Source organism: Pyxicephalus adspersus, chromosome 11, assembly GCF_032062135.1.
Source record: "Pyxicephalus adspersus chromosome 11, UCB_Pads_2.0, whole genome shotgun sequence".
Lineage (NCBI taxonomy): Eukaryota > Metazoa > Chordata > Amphibia > Anura > Pyxicephalidae > Pyxicephalus > Pyxicephalus adspersus.
The window spans coordinates 46,579,007-46,599,589 of NC_092868.1; the positions used below are offsets into that span (position 1 = coordinate 46,579,007).

General features: G+C 39.6%; 1 protein-coding gene across 2 annotated transcripts; it reads right to left on the reverse strand.

Annotated features, from left to right (window-relative positions):
- Positions 1-2,795: 2,795 nt before the first annotated feature.
- Positions 2,796-19,854, reverse strand: PDPN (podoplanin). Of its 2 annotated transcripts, none has more exons than XM_072425878.1 (5): positions 19,692-19,854; positions 10,769-10,845; positions 7,898-8,024; positions 5,714-5,822; positions 2,796-4,492 (listed from the first exon to the last, which is right to left on the reverse strand). In XM_072425878.1, the coding sequence occupies exons 1-5, from the start codon at positions 19,756-19,758 to the stop codon at positions 4,486-4,488; spliced, it is 387 nt and encodes a 128-aa protein (XP_072281979.1). In that variant the 5' UTR covers positions 19,759-19,854; the 3' UTR covers positions 2,796-4,485. The 2 variants fall into 2 exon arrangements, with proteins under 2 accessions (XP_072281979.1, XP_072281977.1); XM_072425876.1 differs by having other exon boundaries at positions 2,796-4,495.
- Between the last annotated feature and the right edge of the window lie 729 nt (positions 19,855-20,583).

Consider the following 20,583-nt stretch of genomic DNA (forward strand, 5'->3'; position numbering starts at 1 on the left):
AGGATAGGGAGAAATTTCAAACCCATCAGAAGGATTGCACCCCCAGAACCCCCCTTGCACAATTACATATCCCACAAATACATTTTAATGTGATCCCTGATCCCAGCAAGAGGGTCCCTGTTAAATTGAAGGCCTAATGCCTACCTGTCCAAATCCATGGGAGTTCCATCTGTCATAATGCATTATTGTCACCAGGGGGCAGTATTTAGTGCTAAACAAAGCAACATTCCATACAGAAGTACTGTGAGCCCAGACCAGGATGATAATGCGACCCCAGGGGCTGTGTCCATGATGGCCTGAGATTATAGGAAGTGAGTGATGCTGGCTGTCATTCAACCCAGAAGAGGACTGGCATGGGGCAAGTGAAGTTGATAGTACACGGAATAATGTGCTTAGTTCGGGGAAAAAAACTTTTTGCTTTAGATGTGCTTATTATATTATTTTCTATGGGTTTTAAAGAGTACCTAAACTGAAAATGTTTAAGTTAAATAAAAGGGTATGTATTTAAAGTAACAATTTTACTTATTTTTTTTGTTTTTAAAAAGATTTTCGGGGAAAAAGGGTGCAGGACCTCCTATTCCTGTCTTGAATGTCGCTGCAATGAAGACAGAATGTGAGCGCAAAGCCTCCAGGGAAACCTACGTCACGCATCCCAGGAGGCTCTTGGCCTGATCCCAGGCATGTGCAGAAGACGCCCTTTCATCAATGGAAGAAACGCATGCACAGTGAGATTAGCAATCCTTTTTCCCAATCTACATCACCCGATCTCATGCCTGCGCAGTGCGAGATTAGGTGACGCAGGAAGAAGAACCTAGAAGATGTCCGGTGAAGATGGGACCTCGCTGGACCCAAACGATGAAACCTCCCAAAGGATACACGAATCTTTGGTATTAAAAGTAAGTGTGTTTATTTTTTTAATTTTGGGTTTAGTTGTATTTTAGGTCCTCACTATCTTATCCAAAGATAAAAGAACTATACATACGCTTTAATATTCATGTAAGAAATATCTAAGGTTAAAGTTAATCTCTTTAGAAAATGAAGGGCCCGGACATTGTGACCTCCTAAAAATGCTGCCAGTTGGCTGGCTTTTATGACTTTTGGCTGCATAGAGAAGAACACTTTAATTCGTAGGAACTCACAGGGCACAGCAGCATGCTGCGATACAATTGAAGCCAAGCAATTCTGAAGCAACCATCCAAAGCTTTAAATGGTAAGCTTTTGCAGCAGTGGGAGCCTCCATTTTTCTAATTTTTAAAAAAAAAGGTTAATATGAAGAGAAATATGTAGGCTGCCATTGCTGACATTCTTCTGAACACACTAAATGGTTATGATGTAGATCCCATGGCTTTAGAAAAATCTATAGTCACCAACACGCATGCAGATCATGAATTCTGACTTGCTGCACTAGTTGAATCAGTGGGCCTGATTTATGAAAGCTCTCCAAGACTGGAGAAGATACACTTCCATCAATAAACCTGAGAGATTCAGCAAATCTGGAATGGATTTCTTCAAAGCAATTTCCTATTTGCTATCAAATGTTTTTAGTCCTGGACCAGATCCATTGCATGTGTCATGGATCACCTAGCTTCACTGATGAAAGTGTATCCTCTTAAGACGTAGAGAGCTTTATAAAATCAGGCCCATTGACTCAGTTTTCAATATAGAGAAAATCATATTTTTGATAGGACGCCAGCTTCCATATTTCTTTCATTAGAATTCATCCTGTTTTCATATAGTAGGCAAAGCTGTACCTGCATTTCCCAGTAATGGTGAAGGTGGGAGATGCATTAAAACAGAACAAAATCAAAAGTGTGCACCCAGGGCTTTTCCTGTAGTTAGGGACCATGAATGGCATAGTCACCCTTTATGGTTTGCTTACCTCGGGGATTTGCTCCCTCCCAATGTCCTTTGGCCTTCTTCCACATCCAGCGTCTTCTCTAGACCATTCTATAGCCAATACTGATTTAGGATTACAGACCCTCTTTGTATACTGAGGATTGGCTATCAGTGTACAATTCAATTGGTCTTCACTATCAAATTATTTATTTAACTTTTGTTACACTTTTACATCTTTCATGGAACAAAAATGACAACTAATTAATTTTAATTATTCCCATTTGCTAATTGTAAAAGAAATCATACATCCTAAGAGGTCACTTTAGGTCATTAATGTAATAATTTTGTTGTCTTCCTATATTTGTGATATTGTATAAATGTACCGGTAGGTGCTATTTCTACTAACACACTTTCTACATAACAGCTGCAGACAATTACTACATGTTACCCAGGATCCATTTCCATGTACGGGTTCTTTGATGTTTTCCAACTCCATTCAAAGGCAAACCCATTCAGTGTACCTTTCAGTGGTACCACTCCTAACAAACACTGTATGCTATGTACATTAGCAACAGTCCCTGGATGATTGATAATGTACACAAGAAAAAGCACTCCCATTGACTGGTAGTTATTAGGGGATGAACCAATGGGAACATTGCCCATTGTGTACATTAGCAACCAAACGGGAGCCAGTATTCTTATTATCTAGTGGTTTTTATTGGTGGTTACGGTAGGAGACACTTGTACATTCAAATAAGTGACGCATACAAACATATAAAGTCCCCTGTTGAGAAGCATTTCTATAGCTTTCATTGGTTGCCCAAATATCATGTCATAGTGACTGTGCTGCACTACCAAGTCGGAAGCAAAGCATGCCTATGTAATGAACATATACAGATCAGCACAAAGTTACTCATTAATAACTGATTATATGACACAAGAAATCACAGCACCTCTGGGGTACACTTTATTTTATTACAGGCCATTGTGATTACAACAACTGGAACATATTTAAAAAACAAACAACTGTTTTTGTATTCAGTTCAGTTTTGTGCATAACATGCTCCATTGCCAGCAATTGGAAGCTAACAAGTCATAGATAAATATTTCAGTGATGAGAACATTGCAAAATATGTTTTAAAAAGAAAGAAAATGAGGGATTTTACTTTTCAAACTAACCACACTTTAATTATGCAATCTCCGACAGATTAACCAGTATCTAGGTCAGTGGTGCCCACCTGTGAACCTTTGGCTCTTATTGTGCTGCTTGTGGCAGGTTGTGGTGCTTACTCAAACCAGTAATGGAAAAATATTCCAAAAGTAAAATATTTTGTTTATCTGATGTTTTATAATAGAGAAATAATAAACGTGGCACAAGTAACATGTAAATGTGCTACATGCAGTCCTATGGTGATGTAAGGGACCGCATCTAAGGCCCCCTGTATTGTAAGCACCCCAAGCGTACCCTGCCATTGCATTGCAGCACATTGCTCTTCAACACATTTGGCCTGATTTATGAAAGTTCTTCAAGGCTGGAGAAGACTATAATGGGAGAACCTGGATGATCCAGAAAACCTGTAATGGATTTGGTGCAGGACTAAAACATTTGCCAACTAATAGCAAATGACTTTAAGGAATCAATTCCAGGTTTGTTGGATCACCCAGGTCCACAGTATGCGTCGAATGGGCTGCCCTAATTCCTTGCACATCAGGAGTGATTGGCAGCACACTGCATTTTCCAAAACCATAGTGGGACCGGACCCCAAGATCCATAAATCACTAACCTAGTAATAACACTGAACTTTTGGGTCTACTCCAGGATGTATAAGACTGACTAAGACACCGATTGGCTGCACAGACAGAGAGAGGAGCCTGGTCCTGCCCCCAAGTAACCAACTCTTATATGCATGATGAGGAAGTTGTGGGTTTATGTTTGTGATTTCCTTATAGGGTCCATCCTCCCAAAAGTGATATTTTAGCTATAGCTAGGGTACTTTGTCTTGAGTATTCCAATTTTATCCAAGCCATAATTCCAGACTCTGAACCTTCCCATCTAAGGGTTTTGGTTGTTCTCACCAACCATTTTGTGTTCCTGCTTCTTATGTTATATCCACCATATAATATATGAAATAGGAAACAATTGATGTCCCGGTAATGAGCAAATCAGCTGTCCATACCAGGAAACCCAAATGTAAGGATTTCACCATTATATACCTAAAAAATTAACTAATGGCTTTACTTCCCAGCATGGTTGCAAACACTAAAATATTCATTTTTGGTTAGCCTAACCCTTTCAATAGAGGAAAAGACTGAGGAGATTGTGGTATTAGAAATATTAAAGAACTGACACTGAAACTGATAGCATGCGGCTGCTTTGCTTCTCCTTTTTTACAGCTTATTGAAGAGACCTTCAAACCTTGCAGAGACAATCTAAGCTTATTTACATAAATAGGAAAGAAAATATTATATTGCGGTATACGTCAGACCCGGGGTAAAGTCCTGCTTCAAATCTGTGTGCATTCATCTTCCTGTGAATAAATAGTTGTGTGGTATCAATGTTTTCAGCTAGAGAAACCTTGAGTAGCCAAATGTTCGGGTCACCGACGGCTTGTGTCGAATGATTATTCCCTTCATTCAGGTTTTTGTTTATCAGGGTCTGCTGGGAGAATGAAAAAAAATACTGATCAAAACCCAAACAAAGTTCCTTCAGATTCCAAAAAAATAAAAAAAGAACAGTGTGCTGTGGAACATTAAACATCACAGATAGGTTTCTATTGTATCAACGGGTTGATAGGGTGATGAGCTAAAGGAATATCCTGTGTGATCAGCTTCTATTCCTATGTGATCAGTCTCTATTCCCATGTGATCAATCTCTATTCCCGTGCGATCAGTCTCTATTCCCATGTGATCAATCTCTATTCCTGTGTGATCAGCTTCAATTCCTATGTGATTGGCCTCCATTCCTATGTGATCAGCCTTTATTCCTATGTGATCAGTCTCTATTCCTGTGTGATCAGCTTCTATTCCTATGTGATCAGCCTCTATTCCTATATGATCAGTCTCTATTCCCATGTGATCAATCTCTATTCCTGTGTGATCAGTCTCTGTTCCTATGTGATCAGTCAATATTCCTATGTGATCAGTCACTATTCCTATGAGATCAATCTCTATTCCTGTGTGATCAGCTTCTATTCCTATGTGATCAGTCTCTCTCTATTCCTGTGTGATCAGTCACTATTCCTATGTGATCGGCTTCAATTCCCATGTGATCAATCTCTATTCCTATGTGATCAGCCTCTATTCCTATGTGATCAGCCTCTATTCCTAAGTGATCAGCTTCTATTCCTATGTGATCAATCTCTATTCCTGTGTGATCAGTCTCTATTCCCGTGTGATCAGTCACTATTCCTATGTGATCGGCTTCTATTCCTATGTGATCAGTCTCTATTCCTATGTGTTTAGCCTCTATTCCTTTGTGATTGGCCTCTATTCCTATGTGATCGGCCTCTATTCCTATGTGATCGGATTCTATTTCTATGTGATCAGTCACTATTCCTATGTGATCGGCTTCTATTCCTATGTGATCAGTCTCTTTTCCTGTGTGATTGGCCTCAATTCCTATGTGATCGGCCTCTATTCCTATGTGATCAGCCTCCATTCCAATGTGATCAGCCTCTATTCCTATGTGATCAGTCTCTTTTCCTATGTGATCAGTCACTACTCCTTTGTGATCGGCCTCTATTCTCATGTGATCAGTCTCCATTCCTGTGTGATCAGCCTCCATTCCTGTGTGATCAGCCTCTGCCAAGCTGTGTGGATGCAAATTTGTACTTTGTAAAACTATACAATAAGAGACTCTGAAATGTTTCTCACTTACGAATATCTGCCCATTTTCCGGACAATTAGGATAACGATCATGGCACTGACTCCAATCATAGACACAATGCCGGCTACTATTCCAATCAATGTCCCATAATCCAGAGCACCTGGAAAATTTCAAGGAATATTCAATAAGAAAAATGTACTTTCCATCAGGAATATTAGGATATTTTTATATCTACAATCTCAATTCCAGTTTGTAAAGCCATTTAAAGGATGTAGGATTTCTATTACTACAGAGAAAACAACTGTGTAAAATAATACATTTATTCAATTTACCTAAATATAACCTGTTATGATCATTGTAATGTTTGACCTAAGAATACTGTTATTGTAATATTGTAATGTAATATTATCATGCATGCTTTCTCTTTGTTTATATATTGCACAAAATGTGGATTCACAAATTAGCCACTAGAGGGAACTCATTTGTTTAGACCAGCAGTTGCCAACCAGTGGCCCGTGAGCAAATTTTGATGGTCCACCGGCTCTGGCCAGTGCGCCCCCCAGCGGGGTCAGAGAGTCTCCTGACCCCGCTGGAGGGCACACCGGCCTGAGTCCTCTATAGGGACACAACCTGCAGACCATGTCCTCCGTAGGGACACAACCCGCCTACTCCCAAGCTCAGACCAGCATTGGGAGAGACAGCGGGTTCTGGCATCATGATGTCACTCTGGGGGAAGTATCTTCCCCTTTGAGTGACACATGGCTCCCAGCGCATGTGCCGTCTGGAGTCCGTGCATTTAGTGGTCCATGATGTCCGAAAGGTAGGCGACCACTGCTTAAAGTGTGCCTAAAATGACAGCTTCACTTGAAAAGTATGCCTACATACATTAGATAGTAGCCAGATAGGAGTGCCAATAAAGGTAACCTCTATTTACCAGCCAAATCCCTTCTGGGGAGAAAGTGAACTACAAACCCTTTTTCCACTTTACAGTTCTGAACACTTGAGTGGTGGTTGCATTGTGAGATAAAGCATACTGATTGCCTAGCATTGCAAAGCAGGAAGCAAGGTCTACATATACATTGATCAAATTACTAATTTAAGGGGAATGACATTGATTATCTTGTTACAATGGCAGCTGTCAAGGGGTGGAATGTACAGTATGAGGCACCAGAGAACAGTCAACAATTAAAAGTGATATGTTCAAAACTGGACAAATGGACAAAATAGGGATTTGAGTTAGGACCTACAAAAACAAGGACAACCAGGGATAGGGCCATGGGAGTACAGAACTTATTAGAGGGAAATAAGTCTATGTTCACACTGTCTGTGAGGTCTACCTCTTCCTAATGCCAGGTAACCACTGTCTTTCGGGAGCAGCTCCATAGGAAATTAATAGGGTGGCAGTGAGTAGTACTAACACCGGCAGCTGTCAAATGGGCAGATGCTGGTTCTTTAAGAAGAACAGAGCTGCTGGCAAGATACCATTCCCAGGAAGCTTGCCCATGTTGATTCTTGTCTATCACTGAAAGTGCTTACAATGGGCACGTGAGCATCCTCCAAGTCAGTGATCACCAACCTTTTCAGGCCTACGGACCACTAAATGCACGGACTCCAGACCACACATGCGCTGGGAGCCGTGTGTCACATAAAGGGGAAGAAACTTCCCCCAGTGTGACGTCATGATGCCAGACCCCCCCACTCTCCCATTGCAGGTCTGAGTCTGACCCAATGGGAGAGTGGGTGGAATGTGTCCAGAGACACAACCTGCCCACCTCCCTGAGCCTACAATCCGTATGGGAAACATGGTCCGGTGCTTTTCTTGACCCCGCTAGGGTGTGAACTGGCCAGACCCGTGGACCACCAAAATTTTCTTGCGAACCACTGCTGCTCCAAGTGGCCTGGTCTGATCAATCCTTTCTGGGAATTGATTCAAGCAGGATGCACTATGGGTAGAAAGCAATCTGGTGGACGCAGAGTGCCTAAAATGATCCACTGCCAGGGCACCTTCAAAGGTCTTGCCCACACCTCCAAAACATTTTCATGGGAGACCTTGCCAACTTTGGTTGCCCTATTGGGCGCTGAATACAGTACCCTGGATTCTGATTTGTTCCATTGCTTCACCTACTGTAGATATAAACAATTGCACAAACAATAAATACCATAAATAAATGTTGATCCCCTGACCCTTAGCAAAATAATTATGTGTAGAAGCTGCACAATGAACATATGCCATACCTTCAGGATCTTCTATAAGCACTGTGTATGTGGAGTTTTCAAGGCTCTGTGTCACTGTTTCCACAATTAGGAATCCTTCTGTGCTGCTGTCATAATGTGTTGTCACGTTAACATCTTTCTCTGGAATCTAAATGAAAATATATTAAAAATAAATGTGTTGACCAAAGATGTGTATATTTATGTTTTCCTTTCCTGATAGATCTTTTGTCTGTCAGAGCCAATTGAAAAACTGGTAATACCAAGAATGGGAAATGTGACATGACACCTTTCCACCCAGAATGAAGCACTAAGTGGTCATTGCCAGGACTTGGACTCCCTTGGCAGTCATTAGCACCATATGAACTCCAACCAGACTGACTGGGTTTCTTTTAACCTTGCGCAAGTGGGTGAACTAGGAAGCGATTGGATGGTTAGGTGCCAATTCAAAGGCCAGATAGGAATTAAAGAAGGGGTTAGGTTACATTTTTATTCTATGAGTTGGCATGAAGAGAAGATTTTCTCCAATTTGGCTGCTAAGGCTGACCCACCTTTTGCCCTAATTGGCAATCAAAGAGATGAGAAAAGACCCTGTGCAAGATCCAAGTCAATGTGGTTGGAACTTGAATAGACTTAATGACTGTTTTCTCACCCCCATGGGTTATTTTTACACTATACACAATTGATTCCCATTTTTAAACCCAAATGGACATCATCAATGGAAGGCCCATCAATAGTGTCCAGTCGGGGAAGCACTGTGGGTACAATAAAGGGACATCAATATTGTACAGGTCAAGACGGGCTGTAGACATCAGTTGTACTCTCTTTTTTACAGATGTGATCAAAACAGGGACAACAGCTGTGTATAGTGCAACTACAGAACTCTTCTTTGTGATGTTGTTATGTAGTCTCAGTAAGGCAACATGGATATTCGATATACATTTGCAGGACAGCAGATATTACATCATAGAGGGCTGACATATACTCCAAAAGATGCTGCAAATACAGCTAAAAATGTCTGCATAACACAAAAAGTGGAAGAAAATCTAAATTCTCCTATATATCCCAGCTGCGACCTGTTCCTCTGAAGGACAAATCTACAGTCACGGGTGAATCACAGGACTAACATACTTCTTTGTCCTAGACAAGTCTTTGTCCTTGAGACATGATTCTCTGTTCTCCTTTCTAAGGATTTGTATAATTCACATCTCAAGTCAATAGGAACACGATGTTTGTGATGGTGAGGAATCTCCAGAGGTCTAAAAGACATTGAATTTCATAGATCGTCCACAGTTTCATCTTGAAATGATTTACATTTAAAACATTCTTCATTTGACCTGCTCTGACATTGCCTGAGTAGAATAGCACACGTTCACTGTTTTCTTGCATTTACTTTTAACATATTTGCTGACAGTTCCTAATTTTTCCCCTTTTTGTGGCATTTTAGATTTTTGTAGCATTCTTCAGGCTGCAACTTTCAAATGTCATTGGGCACCAAATGTTGATCCGGACAGAAGATTCTCTATGTGGATACAACTATATGATTGCTGGACTTAATTCTCATGGTAATTTCCAGTAAGGAACAGTGCGGATAATTAGCTGAAATTAGATCATGACTATTATTATTATTATGTATTTATAATAAAAAAAAAAAATATGGATATGCATCACATCAGAGTCCATAAGCATGTCACTATTTTATATACAATTGTCACAGGAACCTATTTAGCAACTTGTAAATATAATAACTTTGACTTTATCTGTTTATCTGAATATATTTTAGAAAATAAATTATATTAATAATATAATATCAATAGTTCATTAATCATTCATTATATATATATATATATATATATATATATATATATATATATATATATATATATAGGTATATATAACCTAGACTTACATCCAACTGCACAATCAATCATTTCAGTTGGTTTGGTGCAATATTGGCAGCCAGTCTGCTTTTGGGCGCTAGGCTTTATTCTCATGAGTACCAAAATCAGATGCAAAAATTGATGCAAAATCTATTATCCAAATAGAAATATATGAGTAATCTGTGAGCTTGAGGACATTGCGGGAGGAAGTATATCTGACTGTCATAAGAAAGTCAAACAACCCCTTCATCCTGCTATATATTAGACATCCTACAATGCTGTAAATTCATGTTTCCGTTCCTACGCACTAATAGATGCACATGTATGCACTCACCTCCCTTCTATAAACTAGATCTGAATGCTGTGTATAAAATGCAAATGCAAATATTTTGGGTAAGGTTGTGCTGTTGGTTCTTTTTTTCTGTGGACTACTGTAATGTAAAGCTATATATAAGTAGAAAGTATCCATTGAGTATCCCCATGGTCTATATATACCGTATATATATATATATATATATATATGTGTGTGTGTTTGTATCAGTCTGTCATTTGCAACCCCTATTTATTGTACACCAGTATATAAATACAGTTTTATAATATTAATAATAATAGTAATATTAATATAATAATATAAATACTAATACATAATATATTTATTAAATAAAAATATATGTTGGGAGTTAAACTTTTAGAAGCTAGGCTGCAGCTACCCTGCCTTGTCCCTTAACCTAAGACGGGGTGGTGGGAGGGTAAGGATAAGTTCCTGGGGGAGGGCTTGTCCTCCAAATGAGGAATTGAAATAAGAAAGTAAAAATATATTTGGAGAGAAAATGAATATTATTAAAAGTTTTAAAGTATTATTAATAATAATATTACTATTAATATTAATAAAAGCCCATCCCCATAAACCCAGCACAAATACCAACACATCACTGGCTCCAAGTGTTGCCTCCTCATACACAAGAATGATTGATAAAACTTTTCACATATAACATTTCAGAACATGAATTCATACCTGCGTCTGTGCTTCTGTAAAGGATCTCTCTGTCACATTGGCTGTTTCTGTCTCTGCTGTGTCTGGCAATACCGTTACTAAAGAAATAAAAGTAATATTTTTATAAATGAGCAGATGAAAATAACACTAGCACAAGCTTAACATTTCTATAATTATATATGTCCATCGCCTTATTCCCAAAGTGTCCGAGACAATATTTATACAGTGGGGTGTTTGGTTTGAAATAAGCAGGTATTAGGTAAGCAAATGCTAGCAGAAATACCTCCATTGCTTTTTTTTTTCCAATAAATCCCTTTTAAACTTTTTTTCCCCACCCTTACTGATGGTCTTCTGCAGCCTTTTCCAGCCACATATTTGATCTGCACAGGCTTGTTGATGGTGACAATGGTGGACTATGCCTGGGTAATATCTATCAGCAAGGCTATTACAAGTCTCTGTCAGGGTACATGTGAAGGGGTGACAGCTCAGGTTTACAATTCTGAAACATTTGTCATCCTATAATGGACAAAGTGCTGCTTATAATGTGGGCACATAAATGCATCCGTTGCATTGTGCACTGCCACGGATATATATTGGAATGGGTTGCCTGCTGCATGGCAGCATTTGCTCTTTATTATTACATGTGATACCATGCAGTGTGGACATCATGTGCAGTAAGACTTCATTCAAGTTATGTGTGATACATTAAGATACACAACACAGAAGGAGATTGGATATTGCATGAAAAATTATCTGATGTTCTCATTATGGGCCTGATTTATTAAAGCTCCCCAAAGCTGGAGAGGATACACTTTCATCAGGATGATCCAGAAAACCTAGAATTGATTCCCTAAAAGTCATTTGCTATGTTAGCAAATGTTTTCAGTTCTGAACCAGATCCATTTCAGGTTCCATCCACTGATGAAAGTGTATCCCCTCCAGTCTTGAATAAATCAGGCCCTATATATATATGATGCAGTATGTTGCAGTAATGCACTGCTGCACACATTTCTGTCCTGCCTATTCCAAGCCCTATTTATTGTAATGAATAGGGTCAGCATCACAATGTGCATTATAATGAGAATGAAGCCAGATATGTGGGTGCAGCACCATATAGATGTGAACATGATGTGTCATTAAAGTCTCCCGATTTTCAGTCTGGCTTGTAATTATATAGGACAGCTCTTTGTACTTACAAAAATGCCATGATATTCTTTCTTACCCAGCCTTTGGTTTTGATGTACGAGCCATGGCCATACAATATATTGTGTCCCTGTGCTTTGCTCTTCTCAAATCCCCATCTTCCAACAATGAAACCTGTTCAGATTGGCAGTGAGGTTGCATTGCTGCCTTGGGGTAGTTTTAGTAGCCAGGTAGCCAAGGCAGCCATCATGCAGGAGCAAGAGGTATTTCTGTATAGGGATGAGCGAGTGAGAATATTAAGTTCGATCTCGCGGCGAATCGGGCCTTTCTCACTTACGAAAATGTAAGTGGGAACGGGCTTCTGATTCGCTGAGATGTCGAGATCTCGCTGAACAGGAGGATTTCCAGGGCTGCATCATGCAGCCCTGGAAATCCTCTGCGATCCAAGGGCATTAGTGATTAATTAACCTCTAGTGCCCTGGGGATCGCACACTCTTCTCAACGAATGCAGCCACAGCTCCAATCATTGAGAAGATGCCCAGCACAGGAGAACCTCCTGACATTGTAATATAAGTATCTCTTACAAATGATACATTTGTATCTGTGACAAATTCATTCATTGAGAAGATCCCTGGGCCCTAGAGGTTATTTAACCTCTAGTGCCCCGGGGATCTCAAACAGGAGGATTCCCAGGGAATCCTATGAATCCCCTGTGAATCCTCCTGTTATAATTTCTTCGATATTCCTATGGTTTTGCAAAATCAGTTCGCTGAAATTTAGCGGAACCATTGGAAGTTCGAGGGAATTTTCGCTCATCCCTATTTCTGTACTGTGTCCCAATTAAAACAGCTTGACTTTTGCAACGCTGGAACTTTTAGACATGGGTTAGGGGGGCCAAGGAAGTTTACCTAGAGGAAAGGTCTAGTATGGCAGCCCATTAGAAAATGAATCGGGGCAGAAGTAAGCAGTTCAGTACCCCTCAGAACCGTTGAGTGTCATTTCTTCCATTTCTGTATTTTTTAATGCAACGTGCATGGACAGCAAAGTGATCATTTGCTCCCACTGTAGGTCTGAACATGTCCTTAGGATAGGTGATCTTTGTTATAAATATATGCCTACCTCTCTGTTGGTGTTTGCGACATCTGTATTATTACATGATATGTATTTGAGGATTATAATTATCTGCGGAGCCCTGTAGTTTAGGTTGCGGTAACAAGTCAAGCAATAGTTACCGAGTAGAAAACTAACAATTTGTTGCCTTTGCTTTACAACACCAAATTTGCCGTGTTTAGCAAACGACGGTTGATTTCTGTAATCTCCAGCGACTCTTCCACCCGCCTCTATCCCCACCCGCATCTATATAAAACACTGGGAATATTTAGCCCGTCTGTGTTTGTAACATCGTCACACTGAACTGCACAGGGAGGTCAGGAACTATTACATCAATGACAACGAATCGCCTTTTTGTGTGTGGCTCTGGCTGGGCCAAGAGGGATGGAAAAATTTTGAAACTACAAGAAAGCTCAGTTTAAGCAGACAACATGCCCATTGACCGAAACAAGAGCAGTCAGTTAGCGGGTGGGGGACAAGTGCTTGTTCTGCAGGAAAATGTTTATATATAACAGCAAATGCTGGTACCGCCATGAAATTAGATTAAAAACATGCAAGTATGGACCATATGTGGATCTTGTTGGTTGCTCCTTGCTGTGTCATTAAATTTTCTAACTTTAGCAAATCCTAAAACAAGCCCTGGGGCCTGAAGGTTAAAATGATGATCAACAAGGTATTAACGCTGAATTCCTCCTTTAGTTTAAAAATAATGCAATCTATTGCCCAAGGTCAAGGAAAAACAGTTCAATACATAAAAAAAGCATTTGTATCGCTGTACATTTATATAGTTCTGCACACAGCACCGGGCTGCCATCAGGGAAGGGACAAGGGGTACTTGTGTACCAGGCCCCCAATCAAAACTTTTGCAATGCTGGATCATTTAAACATGGGGAAGGGGGGCCCAGGAAGTTTAGCTAGTATGGGGCCCAGAAATGGAGATCCTGCGCAGCACAACCCTGTCTGGTAAGGGGAGAGAACTCATTTATTACTGATGCAATTATTAAACATTTGTTGGACCCCCCCATCCCCTGCCTTTGATTGGACAGCAAAGGAACACCAATGCAAAGAGCTGATTTCTCTACCATTTTGCTATCTCATTCTATCAGCATGTTAGCATTGCTGAATTCATTGCTTCTATCCCTCTTGGCCTGCTAGAAGGAACTGCAAGAGGTTTATACCACGTCCGATTCGGGTACTTTCAATGTATGCATGTACAAATAAATAAAGAAAATGATGTAATAAGAAAATACTAAATTATATTTATTTTCTGCTTGGGGTCCAGCCTAAAATAATATTCCCACAGTCCCAATAAAAAGTTGATCTGATGTGCAAATAGCAAATTCATTAAATTGCATTACCTTTGACCACACTGCTGCCATTTATATCATACTGGCCCATGACATTACACGTCATTCCTTTGGACCGAGTATGGAAGTATGAATTCAGGAAGCCACATTTATAAATGGGTATTTGGATTTTGTATCATCACTTTGATCACTGCACTGTATTTACATGTGATACAAAATGATACATTATGATACAAACTCCATTCATGTTAATGGAATACCTGACTGTTATATTTGGAAATGGTATATGTGACCTATAAATTTACATAGTCATTGCATATGCAACTTTTAAATGGGGCGGCCAAAGTGTTTCAAACTAACAACATTGTGGCTTATGGTATTCCTAACTATAAATGTGGCAAACTCTATCTGGTGAGCTTAATAGTGCCAATCTTGGTGATCACCACTTTATAAATATGAAAATGCTAATAAAAATGCCAGATAGTATGATGACTGTTCATTTCTAAATGTGCTGATCATGTCTTATGAATGGGGCAACGACAATGTGGCCTTTACTTCTCTAGAATCATTAACACTTTTTGCCACTTTTATAAATGGCCCTATTGATGGCATGTCTCCATTGGGCAGGCCAAGGCTTAAAAACTGTTATAACGCAAAATTTGATGCAATATTTGATTTCTTAGTAAAAAGAATAATGTAAATGGTAATGTTAACGTCAGAATTTGAAAATTGATACTTATTGTATGTGTTATGTGTTATATGTTTTGTTGTATTGTATTTTCTATATAATAAAACATTTCTAAAAATTATGTAAAAAAACAACAAGCTGTTATAGTGCATTGTGGTGTCACTTTAGCTTGGAGGGCAGTGTGGAAAGACAAATACTTGGGCAGGAAGAATAGTTCATATAGATGTAATATAATTTTACAAAGATTTGTCTACAAAGTGACTTTATTCTGTAAATCTAGATTTGGTACATTGGGAAACTCCCAGGCCTTATCCATAGTACTCCCGAGGTTTCTTTCCCGACTTTATTAGAAGCCGGCCTTTTACGTTTGGTGTACTCGGGGGAAATGAATCAGACTGGGTATGTTTAGCTGGGAACAGTGCTACCATTGTATTATGTTGTGGCTACTGTGAAAATATTTTTATATGAGGCTCCCTCCTGCAGAAAACGGCTAAATATCTTCAGTATGGTCAGCTTTTACGCCCGTGCTGTGTCAGAGCAATAACGTGCCTCAACGGGTGACCGGGCAACCTGCTAGACTTTTGTGGAGGTGGAGGGGTCTTACAAGTGACCCCTGACTCCTTGTTGCTCCATGTTACAGGTTGAATGTGTCTATAAAAATGAGCATAACTAAAAAGCAACTCTGCTCAAATATGAACACAATTACCAGTATTTTGAATGCGGATCAGGAGCGTTCGATCTGCTTTGGGCAGAAAGGTTGGAAGGAACAACACGTGGTCTTGATGCCACCAACAGCTGATAACACAATTTCATATATAATAAAACACCCCAAGATGGTGTCCTGATCACATCTATCTGGGATCTTTTATCTTTGTTCCCTTTAAGAGCCACAGTGCCTGGAAAATCTACTGCATCAGGATCACATCTGAGTTTGTTGTCCCCAATGTGTTGTGCAGTTCCTTCCACCACCCCCATTTCATTACAAAACTTTAGGCACCATAGGATAGTAAGAATCAGACCTGCAAGCGGATCTGGTATAGTCAATTTATATTCCCCAGATAATCTTTCCACTATGTGGCCATCCGCAGATTGTAGGAGCAAGCCCACCCATCCTCTTTGGCACTGCTGCAACTCAAATGTAATCACCAACATCAGAAAATAATTTCCAAAGAATTATTTGCAGCTATTATGGTGAATCAAACCTAGCTACATAGTCGGGCTGCTGGTATCATTTATTACATCTATGACTATTATTAGTTAAAGTGGACCTGCCATTAAAATATACTTCTGACAATATTATTATATTTTATTGAACAAAGCAGGTCTCCCCCAATATCTTTATGATTCTGAGTTACAAAGCATCTCTATTTCTTGCCTTAAATAATCAAATACTGTTCCCAAGGCCATAAAGTCTAAGCAAGGACCACATGATCTCATTTCACGCCTCTAAAGATTGCTGAAGACCTGGGGACAAATAGATTCCGGATGGCTCCTGGTGGCTTACACTGCAGAATGGGTTTAGATTTTATGTGTTTTGTCTGCAGGAGTGAGCCGTACCAAAGCTTGCACTGCCATCCCCATTATTGGGTGCTCAGTGTAGACGCTACATGTAGTTTGTCCCCCAAGGTAGGTAGGTTTACTGGTCTGGGGAACCGTACCTACAACACAGTTTCACTGCCAATCTCAACATAGCCTAAGAATATATTGTTTTTCAGTTAGGCAGGGACTGTGTGGAAGACAAGCAGTGAAATAAGCAAGATGCAGCCATCAAGCAGAGCCTGGCAATGCAATGAACCAATTGGGACACCTCATGTATACATATGTACATATGGGGGTTTATTTATAAAGCATTCAGTTTCAAAGACACTAAATTATTCTCCAACAGGAAATGCGTCAGTGAATGTCAGTTTCACTGCTTTATACATACACCCCAAAGTACACTATACCTACAAAATATTTTAACAGCTATTACCTTTTTTTTAAAGGGAGCCTAAACCCAATTTTTCTCCAAGCTACCCCCTCGGCTGCCATGCCCTGAACACAACCATGCCAGGAAGTCATGGTAGGGAAGACACAGCTGTGCAAGGAAGTCATGGCAGGGAGAACACAATCATAGCGAGAAATAATGGCAGGGAGAACACAACCATGGTAGGGAGTCATGGCATGGAGAGCACAACCACGGCAGGGAGTCATGGCAGAAAGAACACAACCATGATAGGGAGCTGTGGCAGGGAGAACACAACCATGGAAGGGAGAACACAACCACGGCAGGGAGTCATGGCACGGAGAACACAAACATGGTAGGGAGTCATGGCAGGGAGAACACAACCACGGCAGTGACTCATGGCAGGGAGAAAACAACTATGATAGGGAGTCATGGCAGGAAGAATACAACCATGCCAGTAAGTCAAGGCAGGGAGAACACAACCATGGTAGGGAGTCATGGCAGGAAGAATACAACCGAACACAACCATGGTAGGGAGTCATGGCAGGAAGAATACAACCATGCCAGTAAGTCAAGGCAGGGAGAACACAACCATGGTAGGGAGTCATGGCAAGGAGAACACAACCCTGGCAAGGAGTAATGGCAGAGAGAACACAACCATGGCAGGGAGTCGTGGCAGAGAGAACACAACCACGACAGGGAGTCTTGGCAGGAAGAATACAACCATGCCAGTAAGTCATGGCAGAGAGAACACAACCATGGCAGGGAGTCTTGGCAGGAAGAACACAACCATGGCAAGGAGTCATGGAAGGGAGAACACAAACATGTTAGGGGCCCTGACAGAAGGCTCGATCAGTGTGCAGGGGTATCCACTGACTCGCTGCTCATGGATAGGCAACCAATCAGTGTTAAAGCCTGCACAGAAGTTTCTTTGACACAGTGTCTCAAGGCAGATAGCTTGCAAACAGATGACCACAGGTTTACTTTAAACTAAATAAATTGAAAAATATATTTAAAGGGAATATTGTTTACACAAGAATAATGAAAAGCTAAGGGGACCTATTACAGCTTTTGTAAAGGGCCCCATCACCTGTAGTTATACCCCTGCCTGGCAAAACCAGGAGTGAGCTTGCTGGCTTGATCTTTACAAGTGTTCCCCATCTTTTGGCATTTTATAGTTGTTTGTTGATTTGTTATTAGCAGGACTCAAATAACCTTTCACAGTTTTAAATGTTATTTCACCTTTCAGATAAGGCTTTTAAAAGCTAACAGGGTACATAATGTACACATCCAATGAATGGGAATTATTCAGAACTTTATTTACTCAACCATTCCTGACATTCCTTGACTAACTGTTCTCTATGGCTACATAATAACGTATTCACATGTATATTTTACTCTTCAACCCAGAGATGGAGAAACACAGATAGGTATTTACTATTGACGTCCCGGTGGAAATACCCCATTTAGAAAGTTTTTTTTTTTACTATGTTACAATATAGACTTCTCTGTGAGTATTGTAACATGTATATTCATATAACAAAACTAGAGAGGAACAAACACTAATGAATTTTGTTAGAGCTGTGGGTTCATAATTACAGATTTAGCACTAGATCCAATATCTTTTCAAATTTCCCGCTCCAGTTCTTTGGCAAAGAGGGGTGGGGGGGGTATCAAAGTACCAAATGCTTGACACTGATTACCTAAAGGCATACCGAGGGATGCATTGGTGGGCACGACAGACAAACCCCAAATACCCCTTTTAGTATCTGGGGTCCCTATTAGAGGATTTTCACTTTTTTATATGTCCTAGTGGCAACATTTTGACTATTCTCTAACTTTCATTCACTGTTATTGGTGATCTGAATAATAAGAATGAATAAATCTCACTAATAGGGACACAGGGAGAAAAAAAAAACATGACAAGGGTTCCAAGACGTTACCACTTCACCTAAAAATATTTGTCTTTAGTTATAATAAAATTTCTACTGCTGATGAAACGTTCCAAGTGTGAAAGCATATAGTAGAGAATGAGTCCATTTAGATAGAAAATAAGTCCAAAATGAATCCATTTAGCTCACAACAGCCAATTAGGATCCATGAAAGCTAGAATCATATTGGCTGCTTCATGCAACACAAAGGCTTCCTTTTCAAAGTAATCTTAAACATAAAACTCATTTTAAGATTCTAATATCAACTAGAATTGTACAAGAAAGTAATTAAAGTGTCTCAAATCCTATTCTGTACAGATGTGGAACATTTTCAATAAACTTATTTTCTTTGACCTTTTTTCTTTATTTTCCTATTTTTTATTTTTCCCCCTTTTTATGAACAGTTTGTATTTCTGCAAAGATTTTGTAACTAATGTTAAATAATTAATCCTAGAATCCTACAGTTTGCAGAAACACGAATGGCATTCTTTATCAAAGGACTGAAATCATCATTTAATGCAAAGTATGAGCAACAATTATAAATGTTGGTGTGGAATATTAATATCATATTCTCTATAAAGAACTATCATAATTAAAAAATCCTCAAATGTTATAATACATATCTTTTAAAATAGCTAAAAAGAAAAAGAATAGCTTTCTGTATTCATAAAAGAAAGTTTAACCAAAGAAAGAGTGACAAAGAAACATGAGAGTAAATTAAAATGAATTAAAAATGGAAAAAAATGTTTTTTTAACTTGCAGAACAACTTTTTTTGTAACTTTTGGATAACTTATAAAAATGTTTGGGGAATTCTCTTACCTTCCACAGCCGCAGCACACAGAGCAAGGCCGGTGAGCAGACAAAGGAGACTCTGTATTCGCACCATTTCCTTGCAGCAATTGGAACTTTCTCCTCTTAGGTAAGGGGTGAACAGAGATCCTGCACTTAGTCAAAAACGCAATTTAGCAAGTTCCAGCTACTGCATCATTACTGGCTAAAAGTACAGGGGGAGTGATTCTATGTTTTAGTAGTGGGGGTTGACTAAGGTGGTCTCTCCTGATCCTCCCCCTGTAATCTCTGTACAATCAGGTCTAAAGCATGAATTCAATGCTCATTTATAGCTATGGGGCTGCAGCTGCCAATACTTTTTTTTAGGGTTTCCATGTATATTCAAAGTTCTACAGCAAACTTTTATCCCAAAGAGGGAGTCTATTCAACAAGAGATTAGGTATAGATGAAATCTGGAGGTGAAGTCTTTAAGGTTTTTAAACTTTTGTAGGGGTCCGACTTTGGAATCTCTCCAACGCACTTCCCAGTTCTCTTTCCCAAAAGATGAACTTTGGAGAGTGGGGTCCTCTGCTGTCTTTTTATACCCGTGTATATCTCTCCACCATAGTGTCCAGCTCTCTTCCTAGTTTCACCTGAATCTCTGCTAGAAATGTTCATATTGGTCTTCTTGCATTCTCCAAATTCAAAAAAAAGAGAAATCTCACTGTTGGACCACCAAATGTGTTTGTTGACCTAATAACAGAAGAGCACAGATCTTACAACCATAGTTCACAAATATTTCTCAACGCCAGCATATATTAAAAGCTTTCAATTAAAAATGTGGGTGGGCTGATCCTTATCTCTGTTTTATGGCTGGCACTGAACACATCAGGTGCAAATATTTGCTAGATTTGTAAAAAATAAATGTGGTGGTAAGTGGCAT

Bases quoted from the DNA above. Each gene is read 5' to 3' on its own strand.
- PDPN (XM_072425876.1), bottom strand. From the start codon at position 19,758: ATGGTGCGAATACAGAGTCTCCTTTGTCTGCTCACCGGCCTTGCTCTG. The intron at 10,846-19,691 runs GTAAGAGAATTC...TTATTTCTTTAG, and splicing joins GTGTGCTGCGGCTGTGGAAG to TAACGGTATTGCCAGACACA. The intron at 5,823-7,897 runs GTATGGCATATG...GAAATTTTCCAG, and splicing joins GCTTATAGAAGATCCTGAAG to GTGCTCTGGATTATGGGACA.